This window comes from Carassius gibelio, chromosome B1 (genome assembly GCF_023724105.1).
Source record: "Carassius gibelio isolate Cgi1373 ecotype wild population from Czech Republic chromosome B1, carGib1.2-hapl.c, whole genome shotgun sequence".
Classification (NCBI taxonomy): domain Eukaryota; kingdom Metazoa; phylum Chordata; class Actinopteri; order Cypriniformes; family Cyprinidae; genus Carassius; species Carassius gibelio.
The window spans coordinates 11,470,322-11,493,163 of record NC_068396.1 but is presented as its reverse complement, the minus strand read 5'-3'; the positions used below and the strand labels follow the sequence as shown (position 1 = coordinate 11,493,163).

The window sequence follows — 22,842 nt, the reverse complement described above, 5'->3', positions numbered from 1 at the left end:
GCTTGAATTCAGAGTTTGGGGGTCGTCTCACAAACTGCCTGTGGCCCTTGGACCCAAAAAGAACAATTTTACTCTCATCAGTCCACAAAATGTTCCTCCATTTCTCTTTAGGCCAGTTGATGTGTTCTTTGGCAAATTGTAACCTCTTCTGCACATGCCTTTTTTTTAACAGAGGGACTTTGCGGGGGATTCTTGAAAATAGATTAGCTTCACACAGACGTCTTCTAACTGTCACAGTACTTACAGGTAACTCCAGACTGTCTTTGATCATCCTGGAGGTGATCATTGGCTGAGCCTTTGCCAATCTGGTTATTCTTCTATCCATTTTGATGGTTGTCTTCCGTTTTCTTCCACGTCTCTCTGGTTTTGCTCTCCGTTTTAAGGCATTGGAGATCATTTTAGCTGAACAGCCTATCATTTTTTGCACCTCTTTATAGGTTTTCCCCTCTCTAATCAACTTTTTAATCAAAGTACGCTGTTCTTCTGAACAATGTCTTGAACGACCCATTTTCCTCAGCTTTCAAATGCATGTTCAACAAGTGTTGGCTTCATCCTTAAATAGGGGCCACCTGATTCACACCTGTTTCTTCACAAAATTGATGACCTCAGTGATTGAATGCCACACTGCTATTTTTTTGAACACACCCCTTTCAACTAATTCAACTAATTGCCCAATTGCACAGCCTTAAGAGCGTGCATATCATGAATGCTGGGTCTCGTTTGTTTTCTGAGAATCTACTGAACCTACTGGTAACTTGTTTGCCACGTAGCAATAAAAAAATATACGAAAAACCTTGATTATTCTGGTTAGTCACATTGTACTGCTATTATTTTGAACAATACTGTATATATGTGTGTGTATATATGTATATGTATGTGTGTGTGTGTGTGTGTATATATGTTTATATGCATATGTATATGTATATGTATATGTATATGTATATGTGTATGTGTGTGTGTGTGTGTGTATAAAGGAAGTCATGGCCTAATGGTTAGAGAGTCAGACTCCCAATCGAAAGGTTGTGAGTTTGAGTCCCGGGCTGGCAGGATTTGTGGGTGGGGGGAGTGGATGTACAGATCTCTCTCCACCTTCAGTATCACGACTTAGGTGCCCTTGAGCAAGGCACTGAACCCCCAACTGCTCCCCGGGCGCCGCAGCATAAATGGCTGCCCACTGCTCTGGGTGTGTGTTCACAGTGTGTGTGTTTGTTCACTGCTCTGTGTGTGTGCACTTCGGATGGGTTAAATGCAGAGCACAAATTCTGAGTATGGGTCACCATACTTGGCTGAATATCACGTCATATATATATATATATATATATATATATATATATATATATATATATATATATATATATATATATATATATATATATATATATAATTTTTACTTATAGTTGTCTAGTTAACACTGTTAAAAATTTACTGTAATCTTAAAGGAAATTCCTGGGAACTAATTGCTATGGCTTTTCAAGTAATTTTTTTTTGTAATATTAATACAATAAAGCACTGTGTTGATATTGTTCCTGTGGCTCAAGTAGTAGAGCATTGCATTAGCAGCACAAGGTTGTGGGTTTGATTCCCAGAGGAACACATGATAGGTAAAAAATGTTAGACTGAATGCACTGTAAGTTGCTTTTGATAAAAGCATCTGCTAAATGCATATATTTATTGATTTATACAGCAGTTACTGTGATTATAGTAGCATTATCACAGTAAAATGCTGTATTTGTATTGTTGTCATTCAATTCTCAACAATGGTGACATAAAAAAAAAAATGAAAGAAAGAAAAATGCAGCGATGCATGCTGGGAGCCATGAATGTTTTGTATGCTGGCATGAAGCATGTCATCATTGTTTTGTTACATATGCTGAATATTGATGTCTGTGAGTGTATTAATGACACAAAAGATGTCTAAAACATAAAATTAACAATAACAATATTTATACACTCCTAAACATCAACATTCAGATTTCATTTTACGTCAGCTGAGTTATATAAACCAATTTAATGCAGTCATTAGACTGTTATTAAACCAGGTATGTTCAACTGCTTTATCAATGCAGAAATGTTTTCTGAAAGCAACTGCAAGAAGAAACAACTTAAGAAAAGTCGAGCTTCAAGAGCCCAACTAATGCAAATACTTATCACCATGATGGTGACCTCAAACGAAACATTTTAGAATAAGACGTCAACATATAATCCTTTGTGAATTCTCAACTAGAACTTCTGTAGATGTGTGACACAAAGAAAGTCAATTTGCTTAGTAATAACTGAAGCTGGTAATTTTTTTATTTAGGAGTTGATTGATAAGATCTTGAGAGATTTAATGTCTTTTATCTTCAGTTCATCTAAGGCTGTGGCTGAAGTTTGTGTTCTTATTTCTCTTTCTTTCAGTGCTTGTTCACAGCAGGTGTTTGAATGAGTGAAGGAATCTCTCAGAAACATCATACTAACCTTTAAATAACATTCTATTAACATTAAGGAAACTGGATATTTGTATGTTCTTGGAATGTAACGAATCAACGTTCCTAGATTTGTTAAATTTTAAATTAACATGAAGTTGAAAGAATGTTTGGGGAACATCATACCTTTTAAAAACGTTCCTCTAACATCAAGAAAACTGGAAAAAAATGTAGGTTCCCAGAACCAACACTCAATGTTTGGAGGACGTCCTTATAACACAATTCTGTGTACCAATTTTAATGCTATCATATGCAGTGGCTGTAAAATAATGCTTCTACGGTGTAGTTTCAATAATATTACAGGACTGTCCATCAATTTCCCATCATGCATTTGCTTTTACAGTAAAAACATGAATACAATGAATTGTTGTAAAATTTATTGTAAAAATGATATCAATTGCTAACAGTGTATTCTATTTAGTTTCTTTTTAGTTTATTGTTGGAATTATTATAGGCTACTTTTATTTGTAAAAATACTAAAGTAAGACTAGAGCACAGGTAAACGGTTAAATCGGTAACACTTTACACTTGTCGAATTGATCGGCAGGATTATTACGCGTTAATAATTATCAAGAGTATTTTAAGATAAAGAAGAATATAATTTGTGTGCGCAAGTATTTTTAAAAAATCATAATAATTAATTCGGGATTTATGTATCAGCCTTCCTGAAAATTCCTCACAGACAGCCACATTTGTCTAAATACAGACACTGAGACAAAATCTTAAACAGAAATTTTAAACTGATTTGCAACATAATGACTTAGAACATATCATTGTATCATGATGACATATGGCCATGGAATTTGTGTCCTGGTCTGTTTTATTCGATTAAAACTAAGAAAAATACCACATTTCCCCCTTCAAACTTGTTGATGACTAATCAATAAATGTGCATGCAGGACCAAGTAAAGCTGCCACAATCCCCCCAAAAATACTGAAGGATCATAGTGTCATAAGCTACTATTAGCCTATTTGTGTCATTAAGCACAACAAACTCAACGAGTCTGTCAACTGATAGCGCAATAAAGCACATTATTATTATTTCAAACAGGCAAAAGTGTATATCAAAACAAGCAGTAGGCTTTTTATAGATGTTAGTATTATACACAAGAGAGAGAGAGAAAAAAAAAATACAGGAAGACCAGTTTGTCAGAACGTATTTGTCAGAATGACCCCCCAAAACAATGCACATTTCAGACTTTTAAGGAAATGTTTAGACTTCTATGATAAAAGCATTATGAATTAAATCAATAAATGAGAATTTGCATGCAATCGTTTCAGAACAACTTTAGATCGGGTGTTATTCAACAGCTTTGCTCTGTGGGCATTCATTATTTATTTTTTTAAGGCATCAAAGTGATGGAAAACATGGTGGCGACAAGTGACCATCTTTATGCACGAATCATATTTGAATCACTTTACCAATTCCTTAGAAAAGTATTTATGACTTTATGAGCAATTGACTTTATGAACAGTCATTGAATCAACTAGGAAAACGAAGCATTGTGTTGTTTGGTTTTGCAACAGTTCTACTCTGGTTTTCTGTGGGTTTTTTTTAGAAATAATTTTACATAATGGTTATCATTATAAAATTTGAAAAAGGTTGTTGCTGTTTAATATTTGTTATATTTTCTGGAAAGACAAGTATTTATTTGAAATGGAAATCTTGGTAAATTATTTTGATCAAATAAATGTGGTGAGCATTAGAAATGTCTTTCAAAAACATTAAACAGCTTTTATTGAATTATTTTCATGCCATAATGGAGCTGTTAAAATCCGTAGAAAATTAAATACACTACAACTAAGGGTTTCTAAAGAGGTGTGTTTCCCTTCTTGTTGCTGTCACAGTTGCTGACAAGAATAATACATCTAAATTGTAATCAACACAGCATGCTCTAATCACAGATCAACACATTGATTCATTGATCTCCCTTTATAAATGTGAAGTATACAAGTATAAAAGTAAATAAATGCATGCGAGACAATCACCCATTTTAGAGAATAATTTATTGCCAGTAGTAAAGCAGTTAAGCTAGTGGCAGTATTTATTAAAAATCACAAAACAAGACCATAGCATTGCTCACGCACACGCAGACCCTGAAAAAGTCACATGTCTGTGAATAATCTCGCACTATAAATATACTGGGTCCCATTTTCATGGTCAAAAAATAAAGATGTTTCAAAGTCACAATTTACAAACAACAACAACAACAAAAAAAAGAAAAAAAAAAAAGAAAACATAACACATCACAAGAATATGTAGACATCCTTTCAGAAATGAACGTGTTGTGACGATCACACATTCACAACTTTGACATTTTTTTATTATTATTATTTTTTTAAGATTCTCGTGTTTTTTTCTTTGCTTGTCAATGAACATACAGTAAGGCTGATAATGACACACCATTTGAGTTGGCACACTACTTTTTCCTGTCTTTCTTTTTTGAAAAAAAAAAGCATAACATATCTACAAAAACCTAATAAACCTTGAAATCAAAACTGTACATGAACATTTACATTACAAATGAATGAGGATTTGTATAAAAAAATCAATTTGCATGGTTATATCTATACAAATACAGATATCCCCTTGATGCTTGAAATGATGCTTTTCTCCCAATATCCATGACAATATATCAGTTATGTTTTCTGTGTAAATTGTACATCTCAACATGATCTTGTGCATGATGATCAACGTATTATTTGGCACAGCCAAGTCTAATGCTCTCCCCAATACTGTTAAATAATAATATTATTAATAACAGCCCACAAGAGCTAGCGAAGAGAAGTCATGTTTAAGCAAGTCTTTTCAAATCCTCTCTCTCGAGTGAGATACAGATGTATACAATGTGTGCGTTTGGATGTTTGGCATTAACCTTAAGTGTAAGACTACGTTAGTGTACCGTGTATGTGGTGTGGTTATGGTTTGAACACACAGTCAAGTCTCCTCTAGCAGGGTTTCTTTTAGGCACTTTTGATTTTGTGGATCCAGTGTCAGACTTCAGTATGCTGTTGATGTTGAGAGTCCAGCGGCGGTATGACGAGCCTCTGAAACTGCGCTCCCTCCTCCTCTCCACCGCTCTCGTAATCGCTCATCATCACTTCTGACTCCTCGCAGCAGGCAGACATGTCCGAGCAGGACGCTGTGGACGTGTAGAGCGACAGCGACATGTTATCGGCAGCAGGGGGATCGAAGTCACAGCCGTAGCCCAGCGGGAATCCTCTGCGTCGGTATCCTCCAGTGGAGGACGATGTGATGGTGTCGGTGGGGTTGGTCTGGGGTTCGGGGTCTGACGAGTAATGGTGGTGGGGAAGGAATTGGGTGAGGCTGTAGAGCTGGGGTAAGGGCGGGCGTTGGCGTACTCCAGACCCTCCAGGACTAGAGGGGGCGCTGTTTAACGCTTGCGTGCCGGGCTGCAATGTGTCGTAGCGCTCGCCGTACTCCGGCACGGGTGGAGGAAGAGGCAGGTCATCGTGGGAAGGAAAGTCATTGGGTGGGGGAGGGAAGTCGTTTTCGATGTCGTATCCGCCGGGATAGTAGTCTGTGTCCAGCAGGGCGGGGTCAGTGTAAAGGGTGGGTGGGGCTTCCACTACCTCATACTGAGGAAACTCCTGGATTCCAGGAAGTTGAACGCTCGGCATCCAGTCAGATGTGTCCCAATGATAGCCTGTCAGACAAAAATAATAATAAATATCACAGTGCCACAAAAAAAAAAAAAAAAAAAAAAAAAAAAAAAAAAAAAAAATATATATATATATATATATATATATATATATATATATATATATATATATATATATATATATATATATTATGATTAGATCAGATTAGGTTATACACATTGAAAAAAAGGCTGGGGTCAATTCAACTTCAGAGAGGTCAGTTTTAATTTTGAGAATGGCATTCATAACCTATTTCAACCTAATATTTAGTAGTATAAAAAAAAACAGAGGTTGAGCAAGAAATTGGTAAAATTATGCTAGCGACCAACCCACTGTTTTAACGCTTCTGCCATAACTTTTATTACACTAATGTTAAGTTACATCATAAAGATGTTTTTATTTAGAATAATATGCATTTGTTTATATACTAAACAATTATAATTGCAATTTATTCTGTGAACTGAAGTTGTATTGAATTCAAACCACTCAGTTAATACCAGCCAAATCATTTAAAACCAACAGCATGCAACGTCAGTATCACACCAACACAATACAGATCATTCAGCACAGCAAATATTACAGGAGTGCACACAAATATACACCTCACACATGTACTTTTAACTCTGAATATGTCTATTGTTTGTGGATTTACAAGACAACATTCACAATATCAGTTAGTCAATGCTTTCAAAGATCCATTTGTCCATTTTGAGGGAATTTTTGGGAAACGACACCAAGTTAGACTGGAAACACACTCACACACAAGCACACACACAAAAACTTTATGACATGAAGCTGTGACAAAAATTGCACTAACTCCATTAATTTCTAAACACCATAAGTAGTGAGTTGATTTGAAAAGGAGAGTTAATTTGACACTATTTTTGTCACAGATTTTGTGGACATGCAGAGTTGTGTTATACTGAAGGGTGTAAGCAAGCCAAAATTAAACCAAAAAATCGAATTGAAAGGCTTCAGGCAAATTATACAAAATAAAAATAAATCACCTCTTGGGTTCTTGTGTTCATGAGCCGAGAAAGATTCTTTAGATAAAAGGCAAACAGAATTGCAGAGAAAAGAGAGTTAGAGAAAATGTCAAATACTACAAGATCAAAAAACACTGTGGGGAAAAAAAGAGTGCAGGCCAAGGTGGATACAAATGTAGGAACCATGAAAGTATGACATGATCTTCATGCCATTTGCTTGCACAGAAACGTGGTGGGAAGGTGAAATCAGCCTTGGTAAGATTGCAGTTTTCCACCTCAAATTAGCTGAACAATCATGTGCCACTGAAATCAAATGAGGCACCTCATTGGCTAATGAGGCATTTGATCGAATTTCTTAAGATGTGATTAGTAATTGTACATTTTTTGTTTTGGAGATGTAATTTAGGTGAAGAAAATGGCATTTTGGAGACCCACCGAACACTAACGACACAGATACCCAATAATCAGCACTGAAGCAGCAAAATACTACCTTCTTTCTCCACCGAGTCAACAACAGAGCTGACAAGGTGGATTACTGTCACTAGGGAGGCTTGTAAAAGGGCAGATAAGAGAAATCTAACATTAATTTTTCAGAAGTAAACATGACAGGAAAGAAACACTGGAACACAAGATTGCAAGGGAGAGAGGAAACAGAGACAAAAGTGTTTCTCACGATGAGACACTGCATTCTGACATCTGACAAAGATGATGGATTTGAGCTGATTGACTGGCACTGTCAGAACAACAGACACTAAAGGATTTATGGGATTTTGGCTTCTGCCAAGGGGTGATCTAAGAGATGGGTTAATGGCAGAGGGATTCGGTTGTGTCGGTAAGGCACACGTCTGGGTCGAGCTCTGGTGAAGACAGTGGGAGTGACGGCTGATGCTGTGCTCATGATTACACACATTAACAGAGTGATGAAAGGAAAGATCAGGAAAATTCTCAAAGATAAAAGAGAACAAAGACACTCTCTGGCCCCAAACCAAAACCAGCAGAAGGAGAAAAATGAAAGAAGCAGGGTTCAAGCTTTAGGGGAAAAACGGGTACATGGCCTGAAAATATTGGAAAATATTAATAATTTATTCAATGTGTTTATCAGAGATTCAGTGGGGGAGTTGTTAGGTCAAGGTCAGGGGTTGAAAAGGTCAAATGAGGGTCAAGAGTCAATGGTTAGATGACTGCAGTCCCCTTCACATGACTCATGTAAGGTCAAATGACCTTTGAAAAATTATCTAGCAGGTTCAGACATGATTGTTCAGTGGTGCTGATGCATTCATTGTTTGGAGAGCAACAACATGATTTGAGATGAGGTTTAAAAAGTTAATTTTTTTATAAAAAGTAGTCTTTTTTAATGGTTATAGTGTTGATGCTTAAATGGGACAAACCAAGAGATTAAACTAATGCTGCTTAAATTAAGTAAAAGCTAATTCATGATATTAATAAATAACATAAATAATGCTAAAATAAAACATCCTGACCCATCCCTAGTTTCAATACATTTCTCAACACAACTATCGTTTGTTGCTTTGATCAGCCAATAAAATCTGAAACTTACAAGGTTTGACATGACCGCAAAATAGTGCATGCATGGATATGCTATAGCTTGACGGTTTGTTCCACACAGTTCTGTCATAAGTCATGTGACAAGGCCTTCAGACACAGTAATCAGGGTCAACCGAAACCTTGTTTTGTGTGTGCTGGAGACCCATCATGTGTACTTTTCATACCCTGCTTTTACACTCTGTGCTGATGTCTTCAACCATCCATTGGCTTCATTAAGAGACACAAAGAAAGGAAGAGGAAAAAAAGAAGAGAAAAAAATCCAAAATATGAATTTCACACAGAGAATTAATAAAGATAATATATGGCACATTCTCAGATGTTGCCTTGAAATGATGAAAAACTTATGAGAAGTTGCTCTGGGCAATGGCAAAAGAAAAAGACGAGGGGGCTTAGAGGGAAGACAAGCTTTCTTCTTTTTATGCATTGAGAATTTTGCAGGGCCTTTAGTGATCACTTCCTTCCACCGTGGGCGAGTGTTCACTTACGAGCAGGCCTTTATTTAAAACCTTGCTCGGTGTCTGTGGTGCGATTTGATCCAAATGGGAGCTGAAGCCCCAGTGCAGCGATAAGGAAGAGAGAGAGAAATGACATAACACATGACCCAAAAACATATCACCCTTTACACTCGGTTACATCAGTAAAATAAAGACAGACAGGGTTAGCAGATGTTCAAAAAAAAAAAAAAAAGGAAAAAAAGAAAAAACGTACAGGGGTCTGTCAACTAAAAGAATAAGCAAGAGATTAAGATTATGTTTGGAATAGAATACTGGTGAAGTTTCTACACTGTGTAAGTACTGTGCAGTAGTGTGTAGAATGTTGAATACCGTATTTTCCGGACTATAAGTTACACTTTTTTTCATAATTTGTCTGGTCCTGTGACTTATTTATCAAAATTAATTTGACATGAACCGAGAGAAATGAACCAAGAGAAAACATTGCCTTTTCCAGCCACGAGAGGGCGCTCTATGCTGCTCAGTGCTCCTGTAGTCTACACTGAAGACATAGAGCGCCCTCTCGTGGCTGTAGACTGTAATGTTCTCTCTTGGTTCTTGGTTCTAAATAAATGTGACTAATAGTCCGATGCGACTTATATATGTTTTTTTCCTCATCATGACGTAATTTTGGACTGATGCGACTTATACTCAGGTGCGACTTATAGTCCGAAAAATACGGTAAACAAATATTACCAGATACAGGTTTATTTATGAGATGATAACTAAACATCAATCAAGCTTGAGGAAGATTATGTAATAGTGTGCAGAATAGTACTGGTGGAAAATACAACTGTAATGTCTATGTTATCCTCATAAGAATAACGTTTTGACAAAAACTAATATTTTCATAAAATGATATGCTTTACATTTCAGAAATATATGATTGATACAAGAAATTTGGCTGTATATCGATATGGCTTTTTATATGATTTACAGTCATATCTCACGTCTAAGAGTGTGATATTGTGTTTATACAACAGCTTGACAACACGACTGTGTAAAAATTCGAAAAATTGCGTCTTTCAAAAAAACGTCACTTTAGAACAAGCAGTTCTGTTGACAGCACTACTCACCACATTTGTTAACTCTGTCTTACAAGCTGTTATTAAAAGTTAAAATAACTTCCATTTCAGTCTCTTTCAGTCTGAAGTCTTTACCGCTCACTCGTAAAACAGTCTCTTGTAGAACAATGTCACTAAAATCACTGTCAGGAACACACACTGTTTCCCAAAACTAAATACTACTTATGTATATAAAAAATTATTTATTAAATAACAAACAATAACAACAGCCATCATCTTAAGTTTCTAGCCAATTCAGTCAAAAGTACAAATCAAGCGCTCTAATATACAGCATTAAATTTACATAAAATATAACGTGATGAGATTTTGCCCTCAGCCAAAACTATTTGCTCTGGAACACATTATAGATAAATGAGACCAATGACTGCCCATTAGAATAACCCAGAACTAATTATATCTAATGTTTAACTACTAAAGAGACATCAGAGCCAGCGGCAAATTACAGAAGATCTGGCCAACTTGAGGATGCTCTTGACTGGGTTCATGAACGCTAAATGGCCGCTGACGCCCTGGAGCTCAACTCTCAGAAAATGTCGAAGCGAATTTTCAAACAGATGCTATTATTATTAACAAACCACATATATGAAGCCTAAACAAGTACATTATCGCCTAAAAAACCTTCCGTGAATGTCCGCCATGACATTTACTGTGAGAAATATGGCAAGAGGAGTGATACAAATTGCGAAGGAGGGTATTCCTGTAGCGATACCAGTACAAAATCAGATTTGAGAACCAGAACAAACTGTAGTAGAAATATAAATATCCTTTTGAATTTTTGTGTTTGTAGGTGCAGCTGAAGTAACTGTTTCTTCGCAATTTTTTTTTATTTAAATTAATATACGCCATTTGTTGTATAATGTCAGGATATATCACAGTATAAGGTACATTAGGTGTTTCCATTCCAAACATAGCCTTTTTTGTCTTCTAAAGAAGTATTCTTTCAATAATATTTTTTCTTATTCTTTCTTATCTTGTTTACAGAGAAACACACAGTATAAATGTCGAAGTATTTCACAAATATTCTGTAGTTTGACTGGTTGGTTATGCTCATCTATAAGATGAGTAAAAGCAAATGCATTCTATTCCATACATACCATTGTCGTCACATGACTCGGACTGGAAGGAGCTGAGAGAGTGGACCTCAGACATGCTACCTCTGGTGTTGTAAGGATGACAGGCGCTGTCCTCTACCGGTTTCTTACTTAGACACGGATCCAAGTCCACTACTTTAGCTGTGAGGAGAAGAAAACGGTCACACAAACTTTCCCTCACTTTCGGAGCCCATAAAATCAATTGTCTTTCAAGTCACAAGCATGACATTTCGATTCCGGATGGGTCTTTGTACATACCATCGTAGTCGTAATCCCAGCTGGGCTTCTGTATGGAGTCACTGTCAGACACGGAGTTGGAGGGTGGTGGAGGAGGCAGGTTAGGTGCTACACTACAGACAGCCACCGTCTTCCTGTGCCCGTGCACTGAATCGGGGTTGAATGTGCTGAATTCGGGGTGCTCTGGTATGGCTGAGCCCTCAAACGAATTGCGGTCCAGATTGTTACGGGAGTCGCTTGGAATGCTGGGAGTGTAGGAGATGGGCCGTACAGGGACCTGCGGCGGGATGTCGGAGTAAAACGTCTTGTTTAGTTTGGAGTCAAAGTACGGCCGATGGAGGAAGGCATGCGAGGCTCCTGTGCCTACGCCAAGCTTGTCGTCATCATCAGATTTGGACTTTGAGCGCCGGCAAATACGCTTGCGAACCACAACGAAGAGTAGGACCAGAATGAAGATGCTGGCAACGAAGACGACAATTCCAATGACTTCCTCCAAGCCGATGTTCCAAGAGGTGGAGACAAATTCGTTGCGGATCTCAGAACGGAGTTCACAATGATGCCCACTGTAGCCCACAGAGCAGTTACAGTTGAAGGAGCCGTACGTGTTCTGGCACTGACCACCATTGCCACAAGGGTTCTTCAGACACTCATCTACATCACTGAGACACCTTAACACACATAAAAGCACGCACTATAAATACAAAGCTGCATATTCAGTCCACACTTTCAAAAGTTTGAAGTAAGATTTATGTAACGTTTCTGAAAGACATCTCTTATACTTGCCAAGGCTGTTTATTTTAACTAAAAAACAGTAAAAATGGGACTATTATGAAGTATTATAACAATTTTAAATAACTGTTTTCTATTTGAATATATTTTAAAATTTAATTTACATCTGTAATGCAAAGGAGATTTTTTAGCAGCTATTATCCCATGAAAGTTGAGAAATCACTCTATGCTAATTCTACAAAAAAAAAAAAAAGGATTTTCAGGATTCTTCAATGAATAGAAAGTTCAACAGAACAGAATTTACTTCAAATGGAAATCTGTCACTTTTAATCAATTTAATGTATACTTGCTGAATAGAAAATATATATTTTTTTCATTTAAAAAGTTTCATCTAGGTATCATCTCAACAGATGTAGCATCTCATAAAGAAACTTTTCATTGTGCCAATTTAATATATGTTTGACTTATTCAATCAAGGATTATTCGATGGGTCAAAAGATGTACCTGTCTCCTTGGAAACCCAGCTCACATTCGCACACAGGACCATCCAGGCTATCGATGCACTTGCCACTGTTCTTACACGGGTTATCTGTGCAATATGGACCCAGCTGACACCTGGTAGAGAATTACAAAGAGCCAAAATGTCATTCAGAAACTTCACACATGCACAGCTTTAGATAAACTTTAAATAGGAAGAACTGTGTTTGGATAGTTTTTAATTGCAGTAGAAATTTCTCAAAGAGAAAATTGATTCTGTCTTACTGAATTAAATCTGATTATTAATCACATCGCCTCCCAAAGCTTCTGATTAAATTTCCAATTTAATAGGAATTACTGAGAATGCCACATGGACTTCTGAAGTTTTCTTTTTTAGTTTGAGTCACACCATGCATATTAATGAAGTTTAATTTATGAAAATATTGACAGAGCTTACTTTTATTTGGCCTACACATGGAGTGTACAAAATGACATTAAAATGGAAAAAGAACTGAATTAATGAAATATCAAACTTTTAAAATAATGAGACAGAGAGGAATGTGGTGTAATGCTATAAGGCCGGTGTAAAATTTACATTTGAATTAAAAGTATTAGGAACAAATGTCATATAATGGATATGATTAAATATTTCTTTATTCAGACAGTGTAAAGTTATCCTAAAAATACCTGGACACTTAAACCACTCTTAAAAATGTTTGATTGTCATTGCATAAACTATGATTTTTTTTTTTTTTTTTTTTTTTTAACAAAGATAGCACAAGTTATCAAAAAAGATGAAATATTAATGTTCAAAAATAATATAAAAGTACCTGAAGGTTAAAAAAAATCTATAGACATATCTAAAAAAAAAAGCATGTCTAAAGATAATGGATTGAATTTGTACCTACATATACTAAAAATGACAGAGACTTCACATCATCTGATTACAGGTATAATGGAAATATTGCTCAGTGTCAGAATAACTTCTGTGGTCACAGGTGCACATGTTCTCACCGTTGGCCAGAGTACTGTCCTCTGCACTGGCAGTAGAAGTCTCCTCCTTGTGGGATACATGTGCCTCCATAGAGGCAGGGATTAGAGGCGCAGGGGCTGATAGTGACTTCACAGTGTGTGCCCATGAATCCAGCGGTGCACTTACAGAAATACCCTACAACACACAATACAGCATATTAGTCAGTCTTATATCTGACTGAACTGCAATGACTCCAGTCAAAAACCTAACAAAAATGGCCACACATACCTCCATTAAGCAGTGATGAACATGTGCCTCCGTTGGTACAGGGGTTACTGGAGCAGCCCTGGAGTGGAGGAGCCAAGCTGCAACCGGGAGCCGCCTCAACCAGCTCCTCCAAGACTGAATGAACTCCTCGAACCTGAGATAACGGCAGCTCCCTCCCATTAAACACAATCCCCTCCAGACAACCCCGCAGCCCATTTACCACAAGTCTTCCTGAGCCAGATGCTGGCCGCGCATGACCCCCGAAGTACATGCTGGTGTCCAGGTTGAGGGTGCGGAGAGTCCCCGGAGCTGTGCCAGACGCAGCGTGGACCTGATCTAGAACCAGTCTAGCGTAGTTACCGTCTACCTCAAGAGAGACAGTGTGCCACTGTCCGTCACTGACCTGGGTACTGTGCACAGACACCACACCAGGACCACTGCCGCAGTCAAACTTGTACTGCAGGCGGCCGTTCACAATCTGAAACACACACAGATTTTTTCACAGTTTAGTTTTTCATCCTGTCACGTGGAGTCCATTCAAATATTTAGTATCTCAAATCCACATTTAGCCAATTGACATTATATATTTCTATTTCTAAAATAAAATATCAGCTCACGCAAACATGTCCATTAAGTTGTATGTTTTATGCATAAATATATAAAGGAGGGTCTCTCCAATACAATGTTTTTTGGGCATGCTATTTTTATTTATTTTTTCACATTTTGGGCATCGCAGGCATATTCTGTGTCAACTACTGTCAACTTATGACGGCCAAATATGTGTTCCTATAAGAATTTATGTCTAAGTATGCAGTTTATTAGTTATTTTTAAACAGCCAAAAAGATGACTCTGTGAAGTACTTCAGGTGTGATATTAAAGTATTCTGAGCAGAGAGATGCATGCATTTCAGTCCCAGACTCCTTTGCTCTTTTTGTCAGCTGTGTGGTTTCCCTCAGCAAAGTGCAAGGTGTGATAAAGAGCTCCCCTCTCAGAATAACTCTCATTCTGTTTTCTCTTCTTTTTTTTGGAAGGATTGAGGGGGTTAAGAGTACACACTCACCTCCAGTATGCTGTAGTCTGTGCCTTTGGCATACATGACAGTAGCGTGGGTGGAAAATGTTCTCAGTCTGAGGGACAGCTTCATTTCTTCCTTATTCTCGTTCTCCATCAGCCTGTACCGTGCATATCCATTTCCGCTGAATGTCAGTGACAGACGCTCTAAAACAGAGGGCAAACGTATAAGTGCTGTTATCATAATGTTCACACCCAACACTACATTTCTAATGCAGCAAAACTAAATGTCCATTTCATGAACAATACAAAAAGAACACTGATCTCACTGTCTCTTTATTTAATATACATCTATTGTTTTGTACTATAAATACAGCAAGACAAGTTTAACTCAAGTAATATGGATACTTTAAGCAAGTAGCACTAATAAAAGAATGGGACGTCAATATGGTGTTTTAATAGAGTGTGAGTTGCACTAATATGTGTGTTCATACCTGAGCACTCTTCCTGTTTCCCCTCAGGACAGATGCATTTGTATTTGGTGTGTGTGGGGTCTTCTACACACTCCATGCCATCAGGACAGGGGCTTCCATCACAGAGTTTACTCAGGACAGGACACTCAGCTCCTATAATCACATATAGAAGGGTTATCATCAGTCTAGAGTGGAAATGAAATATATATTAAAAATACTTGGGTGTCTGTATATCCGTGTTACCTTCACAGAGACATTTGGAAGTGCGCATGTGACGTGGCGTGACAAAACTAATCCTAGCCGTGCTGTAGGCCGACACTGCTCCCGTCTCCAGTGAAACGGTTTCGTGGCAGTAACTAAGAGGACAGTCCAAACCAGCACAGAGTTTCTTCACAACTCGTACAATACGGACTCCAGTCATCTCTTCGATTACCCCAACGGAGGCGTTCAGCTTCCTGTACACCACCTCCTGGGGCTGGAAAGGACCTCCTGACCTTTCTAGAGCTAGAAGTACTTCAAGGTCGCCGGAGGCATCGGCAGCAGGTTGCAAGCTGACTAACTGCACGTCTCCGCGTCTGACACCGGCGATGTTCCGTAAAGCCCGTAAAAAGTTACGCCAATAATCTCCGATAAACTCCTCGGGCGCTATTGCAGAGAATCGCACGCCGATGGAGTTATCGAGCGCTTGTGCTGTTGCCTGCCGAACGTGAATATTGACTCGGGCAGCTGCAGCAAAACGGCCATCTGTCACTGTAACGTTAAGGACGTATTGACCAGCATCCAGATTCCCACGGGCTACAAGTTTCCCATCAGCAGGAGAGACCGAGAAGAGGCCAGAGCTTTCGGAGGTAGAGGAACTATCGGGTGTGAGGCTGTAGGTAAGAGTGTCGTAAACATCCTGATCTGTGGCATGGATTTTACCCAAGACCCCGCCTGAATATTCGTCGGTTGCCGTGGTGATAAAGATGTCCAGGGGGAGAATGACAGGAGGGTAGATGCTCTCCTCAATCAAACGTACACTGACAAATGCTGTGGAGACCAATGGTGGCCGACCGCTGTCTGTTACCTAGAGCAAAAGAGCCAAGAGATTTGGGATACAAAAATGCAACAATTAGAAATCACTAGTTTTATACTTAGGTGTTATGATTTCAAGAAGACTTATTATGCACCTTTTTACTAGGGATGCACCGGTTGACCGGCCATAAATCGTTTTTGCTTAAATTCACTGGTTTTTCCAGAAGTGTGCCCACATGCACATATTACAATGTATAATCATTCGCTATCATGACAATCTGTGCGCAGGACACGGGCAGCCGTTCAGCACTGAACGTGCAGAGCTACATGTCATAAAATGATAGCAGGAAGCAAACAGCCTACTGCACAAAATAAGAGCCTTTCCTGCGCTCACTGAAGTTGTGCGAGCGTACTGTAACTGTTCGCGCCCTACACAGGTGTAGACAGTGAAGGGATGTTCAGCTCAACTTCTCTCGTGTTGGATGAGAAATGAAACGGACTAAACTCGGAAATGTTTTTTTTTTTTTTTTTTTTTTGTAAATTAGAACTTGCATACACATTTGAAATGCCAGAAGTAAACATCAGTTCTGTTTAGGATTATTTTTTATTTTACCTTAAAATTACATAGACTTAATTTGATTTAAAAATCACCTACTGTAGCACACTGAAAAAAAGTGTTTCATTCATCCAATTAAATCATTTTAGGGCAATGATTCACATCTATATTTTTTAATTCGAGACAATAGTTAATTATTTTTCATTGGGTCAAGTAAAAAATACAGATGTGAATCATTAGCTTTTTTTTTTTTTTTTAATTGGACGAATGAAACACTTTGAGTCTTGTTTTATTCGCACCAACACTATTTAATTTTAACATTTTGGAATAATTTATTTATATAGCATACTTTTATTTAGACTCACTGGTAAAGACGTTTTTTTAATTTAAAACCAAATTCCAAAATTCTTATTTGTTGCTTAAAGAAAAAAAAAGGAAATCGGAATCGGTCAGTTTGCGTGTAAAAAAATGGGAATCGGCCATGAAAAATCATGATCGTTGCATCCCTACTTTTTACAATACTTAATATAAGTCTCATGTATCCAATGAATATATCTGTGAAGTTTCAGTTCAAAATACCCCACAGATAATTTATTATATCATTCTGAAACATGTCTTTGTGCTTGTTTCTTTAAATGCAAATGAGCTGCAGCTCCCCGCCACCTTTTCCAGAATAGGACTGTTGCCTTTGCAGCTAGGAACTCAGATACTCTGCTAAAAAAAAAAAACAGTTTGATTCTGAAGTCTATTATGCGATTTAAACCATATTAGTTTAAAGTTCTCATGTGTTTTTTATGAGCGCACACATTCAAAGCACATGCAAAGAAAGCAGCTGTCACGTGGTATGTGAGTAGTAAACTAAGACAGAACTCATAAAGGAGTCACAGTTTTGTTTTCATACCTCCTATGATATATTTCACTTCACAGCATGGAACAGCAAGCACCATAAATGTTGTTAAATAAAACAATAGATTATAAGTCTTCTAACATATGGTGCCAAATTATCAAGTCAGCTGTTTGAAGTGTAATTGAGTATTGAGGGCAGAACGACTTTGGCAATTATTTTCAGCCTTTCCATGCAAAACGTCCAGTCAGAGTCAGTAGAGGGAGCACTCGGGCCTGGATTTACTCTTGAAACAATGGACAGCTGCACAAGTTTGAGCCTGCTCTTGTTATCTACTTCTGTTCCTTCCTCTTGTACCTATTACTTTGCCTCCCATTTCACAATCCCTATTAATTTAAAAAAAATTACAAAATGGGTGCAATCTGTAGCCCTAATAAAACATTAATGACAAAGTAAAAAAATGTATGATATATACATATACATTTGTGATAATGTATTAATTCAATGACTAGAGGTCTAATTTAGTACATCGACCCCTGTTACCATAATAAACTGTTTTATATATCAAAAATATACATAACGGCATCTGTCCTTTAAAAAAGTCAAATGCCTTAAGACTTAAAGATATTGAATTTACTATCAAAATTGAAAAGTGGCCCATTGCATAGAAGAGGAGACTGGGAATAAGACAGCTGTAATGATTTTCTTGGCTGCTCCTTCATCATACTCTATTGACCAGCTTCAGTGGGAGTTGGAGAATCAGAGGGGGAGATTGAGGTCTCACCTGGGCTTGCAGAAGGTAGAAGTCTTGGGTCTGGCGGCTCAGAGTTGCTGCAGAGACCAGCATGCCCTGAGAAGTGATTTGGAAGGCATCGCCCTCGTTCCCACTGATGATAGAAAATGTGAAAGGAGGTCCATTGTGGGAGGCATCACGGTCAGACACGGTCAGCTGGAGAACACTGGTACCGACTGGCTGGTTCTCCTATACAACATATGCAGAACGTGTTAAAGGTTTTATAATTTAGATCTACAACATTCACACTTTTTCTTTTTACATCTTAAGGCGAATTTGGCATGTAACAATTTTTACAGCTCACATTGAGAAGCTATGATTATATTTAATATGAGCCAGCAAGCACAGACATTTATGGTGACTAATAATGATTTTTCCTTAGAGCAATGTTTCAAAAGGCATGTGGGAACAGTTATCAAAATGCTTTTAAATTTCATGATGAATTTCAGCGTGAAACACAATAATCTGTCGGAAATAATGTAGGGTGTCATTTATTCCTATTTTCTAGGACTTTTTTTTATCATTTATTATCTACTTATATTTTTTGCATCATAAAAAGTAGAATAGATTATTGCTTGATGTTTTTAAATTAGGATAAATTAATTAGTGAATTCATGTACATTTTTATAATGTTTATTTATATATTTTTTTACTTATTTCTGTGATTTTATTAAATACATTTTTAATTAGCTTTAATTTTTTTAGATCTTGAGTTTTCATTTTCATTTTAGTTTAAGTAATTTCACATGCTTATATATATATATATATATATATATATAAGCATGTGAAATTACTTAAACTAAAATGAAAATGAAAACTCAAGATCTAAAAAAATTAAAGCTAATTAAAAATGTTGTATATATATATATATATATATATATATATGTTTTTTTTTTTGTTTTTTTTACTATTTCAACAAACAAAATAGCTAAAGATTTGAAAGCTTAGGTGTTTAATAAATTTTTTATGAAAAACTATTTTACAATATTACGCTAATACAATATTTAACAATAACAAGGCACATGTTAGGCCACATCAATATTAAGAATTGTTACTTTTTGCAGTTGATTTTGAATACAAAAACATATTCTATGTGAACACGCCAATGCATTTGTGTCTAGAGACTCTAAACCAGAACATTGGAGAGAGACTATTAATCACTGTATCATCTCCTCTGAGGAATCAGACCTGTATAATGATGCTGTAGTTTGCCTGAGAGAACAGAGGTGGGTTATCGTTTATGTCCGAGACATCTATGTTGACTGTAGCGCTGCTGGAACGAGCCGGGCTTCCATTGTCAGAGGCCATCATAGTCAGAGTGTAACCTGAAGTCTAAAAAACAAACAAAACAAAACGTCATCATTAGGTTTCAGGAACAGACTGCCAACGTACCTGCTGCCGAGACACCTGAGTGTTCTGTACCTTCTCTCTATCGAGCTGGCGGGCCACCTTGACCTCTCCTCTAATGGGGTCGATGGTGAAAGGACTGCCTTGATTGCCATCAATGATGGAGAAGCGCACCTGATTACTGGATGGACCATCTGCATCATCAGCCATGACCTAGACACACAGAGACACACACACACACCTGGTTAAGATAAAGATTACCACAGACTCAGGTATGCAACACCCCCCGCCTTTCGCCCTTCTTGCCTCGCGAGTCAGTAACTATTGGCTGAGACTCTCGAGGGAAATCAGAAGACACGCAAGTGAAACAGAGCTGGGTATCAAAGCCTCACCTTCAAACTGACAATTTATATTCAGCATGATAAGGCAAGAATACCTCTAATAAATGACCAGAGTGAGAGCGAGATAGAAGACTGCAGATTAAAGACTGGTGTGGGTCGCCGAGCTTTAGTTTGACATTGGGCTGTGTTGATTTTAGGAGATGATGTAACACAGAGACCCGAGCAGGACACAATAAGAGAGAGAAGCCGATGACTCACAGTGAGCACGGTCTTTCCCAGTTCTGCGTCTTCGCTGATCACAGCAGAGTAAATATCTTGGTTGAAGATGGGGCTGTTGTCGTTCACATCAGTCAGGTTAATGTTCACTGTGGCCATGTCGCTGAGCGGTGGCGTTCCTCCATCTGTAGCCTCCACTGTTAGATAAAACTCGTGTGCCGTTTCATAGTCCAAAGGCTCGATCACGAAGACACCGCCTGGGAAGAAAACATCAGTGAGATGTCAAGGAACATGAAAATATCTAAATAATAAAGCATTTATTTCCCATTTAAGTAAAGAAATGAATAAAATAACCAAATAAACCTTTGTTATGATAGGACAGATCAGAGCTGACAGGAAGTAAATTGAGAGAGAGAGAGATAAGGTTGGTGGGGGAGCGGGATCAGGAAAGGTCCTCAAGTTGGGATTCAAACTAGGGACACCCATGTCAGCGTGTGGCCCACAAGGCTATTGGCACTGACAAATATTTAAATATAAATTGTTTTGCTTCACAATTTCATCTGAAAGTAGGTTCCACATCTTAGGTGCATACGTAGAAAAAGATGAGACCAATATTCCGGAGCCAGGCTATAAAATGCCATTCATGTAAGCATAAGACCTTCGAAATTTAACTGAGAGTCAGTACTGCAGAGATCTCCACAGGTTTGTCGAGGCTGTTGTGTTTACCTGTATGTGGGTCGACGCGGAACGCTCCTCTCTCGTTTCCATTGATAATGGAGTATGTGATCTCAGCGCCTGCTTCTGTGTCTCGGCTGGCTGCGTGTACCTGCAGCACCTGGGTGCCCACCGGAATGTCTTCTGCGATGGTGGCAGTGTACTCGCGCCGCTCAAACACCGGAGGGTTGTCGTTGATGTCCAGGATGGAAACACTGACAGTGGTGAGGGAGGAGAGAGGGCGCGGGCTCCCCCGGTCAGTGACGCGAGCACGGAGGGTGTAGAGTGACTGCAGCTCACGGTCCAGAGGACGATCCAGACGCACGACGCCCGTCTCCTCCTCGATGGAGAACACACCATCAGCAGAGTCCAGCAGGGAATAGAGGACCTCTGCGTTAGAACCTAAACACACACACACAAAGCACAATGACATTAATATAGACACCAAACTCCAAACTTCTGAACAACTTCACAGTAACACTTGCTCTATCAGTAATATTTGTTAATTATTTCCTTCATTTAATGCACAACTGAAACTCGCAATTTTTTCACCTTCTATTGCTGTTGTCATCTTTTTTTAATAAGAAAGGACAAACAATTCATAGAGACTGCCAACAAATCAATACAATTTGCAGATTAAGACGCTCTCGAATCAATGGCAAAGCCTCCAGCAGTTATAATCATTTGCAAGAACCTATAGTGTGTCTGTGTCTTTGTCTCATTTGCTTAACTATAATGACTTATAAATTCATCCCACAAAAGATTCAGTTGTTAAACCTCTGGTCCTGAGCTGCATATTAAGAAGTGAGTAACTCCCACTTATTATATTGGGGAAAACACACACACAACAAACAAGACGAAGATAGAGTACACTAATCCCTCTAATGCATTTTTGAGTAAGCCTCATTTGTGGCTTGCTAGTACAATCCTATCTATCAAGACACACTCTCTCATTATAGCCAGTTAACACAATCTCTTGTGTTCTACAAAGTTTCGGTCAGACCAAATTACTGGAATGCAGCTGTTTTATGGCAGTTCAGTATGTGTGTAAGTCTACCGATCAATTTAAAGGCAACTTCATTTCAAGTCTATGATGCAGCTGGCTAGTTGTAGGCTAGTCTCATAGACCTCCACTATAATTGCAGGTAAAAGCATGTCATAGTAGCGGCCAATAGAGTTGAACTGGTATTTCACAACTTTAGGAGCTTTCAAAAAGTAACTGGTGATCCGAAGGTTGTGTGAGGTAAGAATAAAAGAAAGGCAAGACTTAAAGTAAGTGAAATAGGAACGTACACAGAGCACAAAATGTTTCTGCTTGAGGATATGGAGTGCAGAACAAAGGATGATAAGAGAGGAATCCATGAAAATGAAAATCATAGTGGATTTTTACAGGCCATAGTGTTGCAAAATATCTAGGGAAACCTATAGGCCTATATACAAACACAATTTCTATTTTGATATATTTTTAAATAAATATATAATTTATCTGGATACTGAAGATC

General features: G+C 37.9%; 1 protein-coding gene across 10 annotated transcripts in view; it reads right to left on the bottom strand.

Annotated features, from left to right (window-relative positions):
• Nucleotides 1-4,453: 4,453 nt before the first annotated feature.
• The window catches only part of LOC127948646 (protocadherin Fat 1), an 85,620-nt gene continuing 67,231 nt past the window's right edge, over nucleotides 4,454-22,842 (bottom strand). For 4 of the 10 annotated variants that reach the window (XM_052545225.1, XM_052545227.1, XM_052545224.1 and 1 more), the window contains 15 exons: nucleotides 21,353-21,742; nucleotides 20,669-20,883; nucleotides 20,145-20,282; nucleotides 19,911-20,054; nucleotides 18,714-18,911; nucleotides 15,759-16,581; nucleotides 15,537-15,668; nucleotides 15,092-15,249; nucleotides 14,052-14,508; nucleotides 13,805-13,958; nucleotides 12,818-12,928; nucleotides 11,606-12,252; nucleotides 11,351-11,488; nucleotides 7,136-7,171; nucleotides 4,454-6,133 (listed from right to left, as the gene is read on the bottom strand). In XM_052545225.1, coding sequence (XP_052401185.1) covers nucleotides 5,460-6,133; nucleotides 7,136-7,171; nucleotides 11,351-11,488; nucleotides 11,606-12,252; nucleotides 12,818-12,928; nucleotides 13,805-13,958; nucleotides 14,052-14,508; nucleotides 15,092-15,249; nucleotides 15,537-15,668; nucleotides 15,759-16,581; nucleotides 18,714-18,911; nucleotides 19,911-20,054; nucleotides 20,145-20,282; nucleotides 20,669-20,883; nucleotides 21,353-21,742 — 4,415 coding nt within the window. In that variant the 3' untranslated portion in view covers nucleotides 4,454-5,459. Of the gene's footprint in view, nucleotides 6,134-7,135; nucleotides 7,172-7,604; nucleotides 7,665-8,458; nucleotides 9,227-11,350; nucleotides 11,489-11,605; nucleotides 12,253-12,817; nucleotides 12,929-13,804; nucleotides 13,959-14,051; nucleotides 14,509-15,091; nucleotides 15,250-15,536; nucleotides 15,669-15,758; nucleotides 16,582-18,713; nucleotides 18,912-19,910; nucleotides 20,055-20,144; nucleotides 20,283-20,668; nucleotides 20,884-21,352; nucleotides 21,743-22,842 lie in introns of those variants that run through there. The other 6 variants (XM_052545226.1, XM_052545229.1, XR_008152142.1 and 3 more) reach the window with 5 other exon arrangements.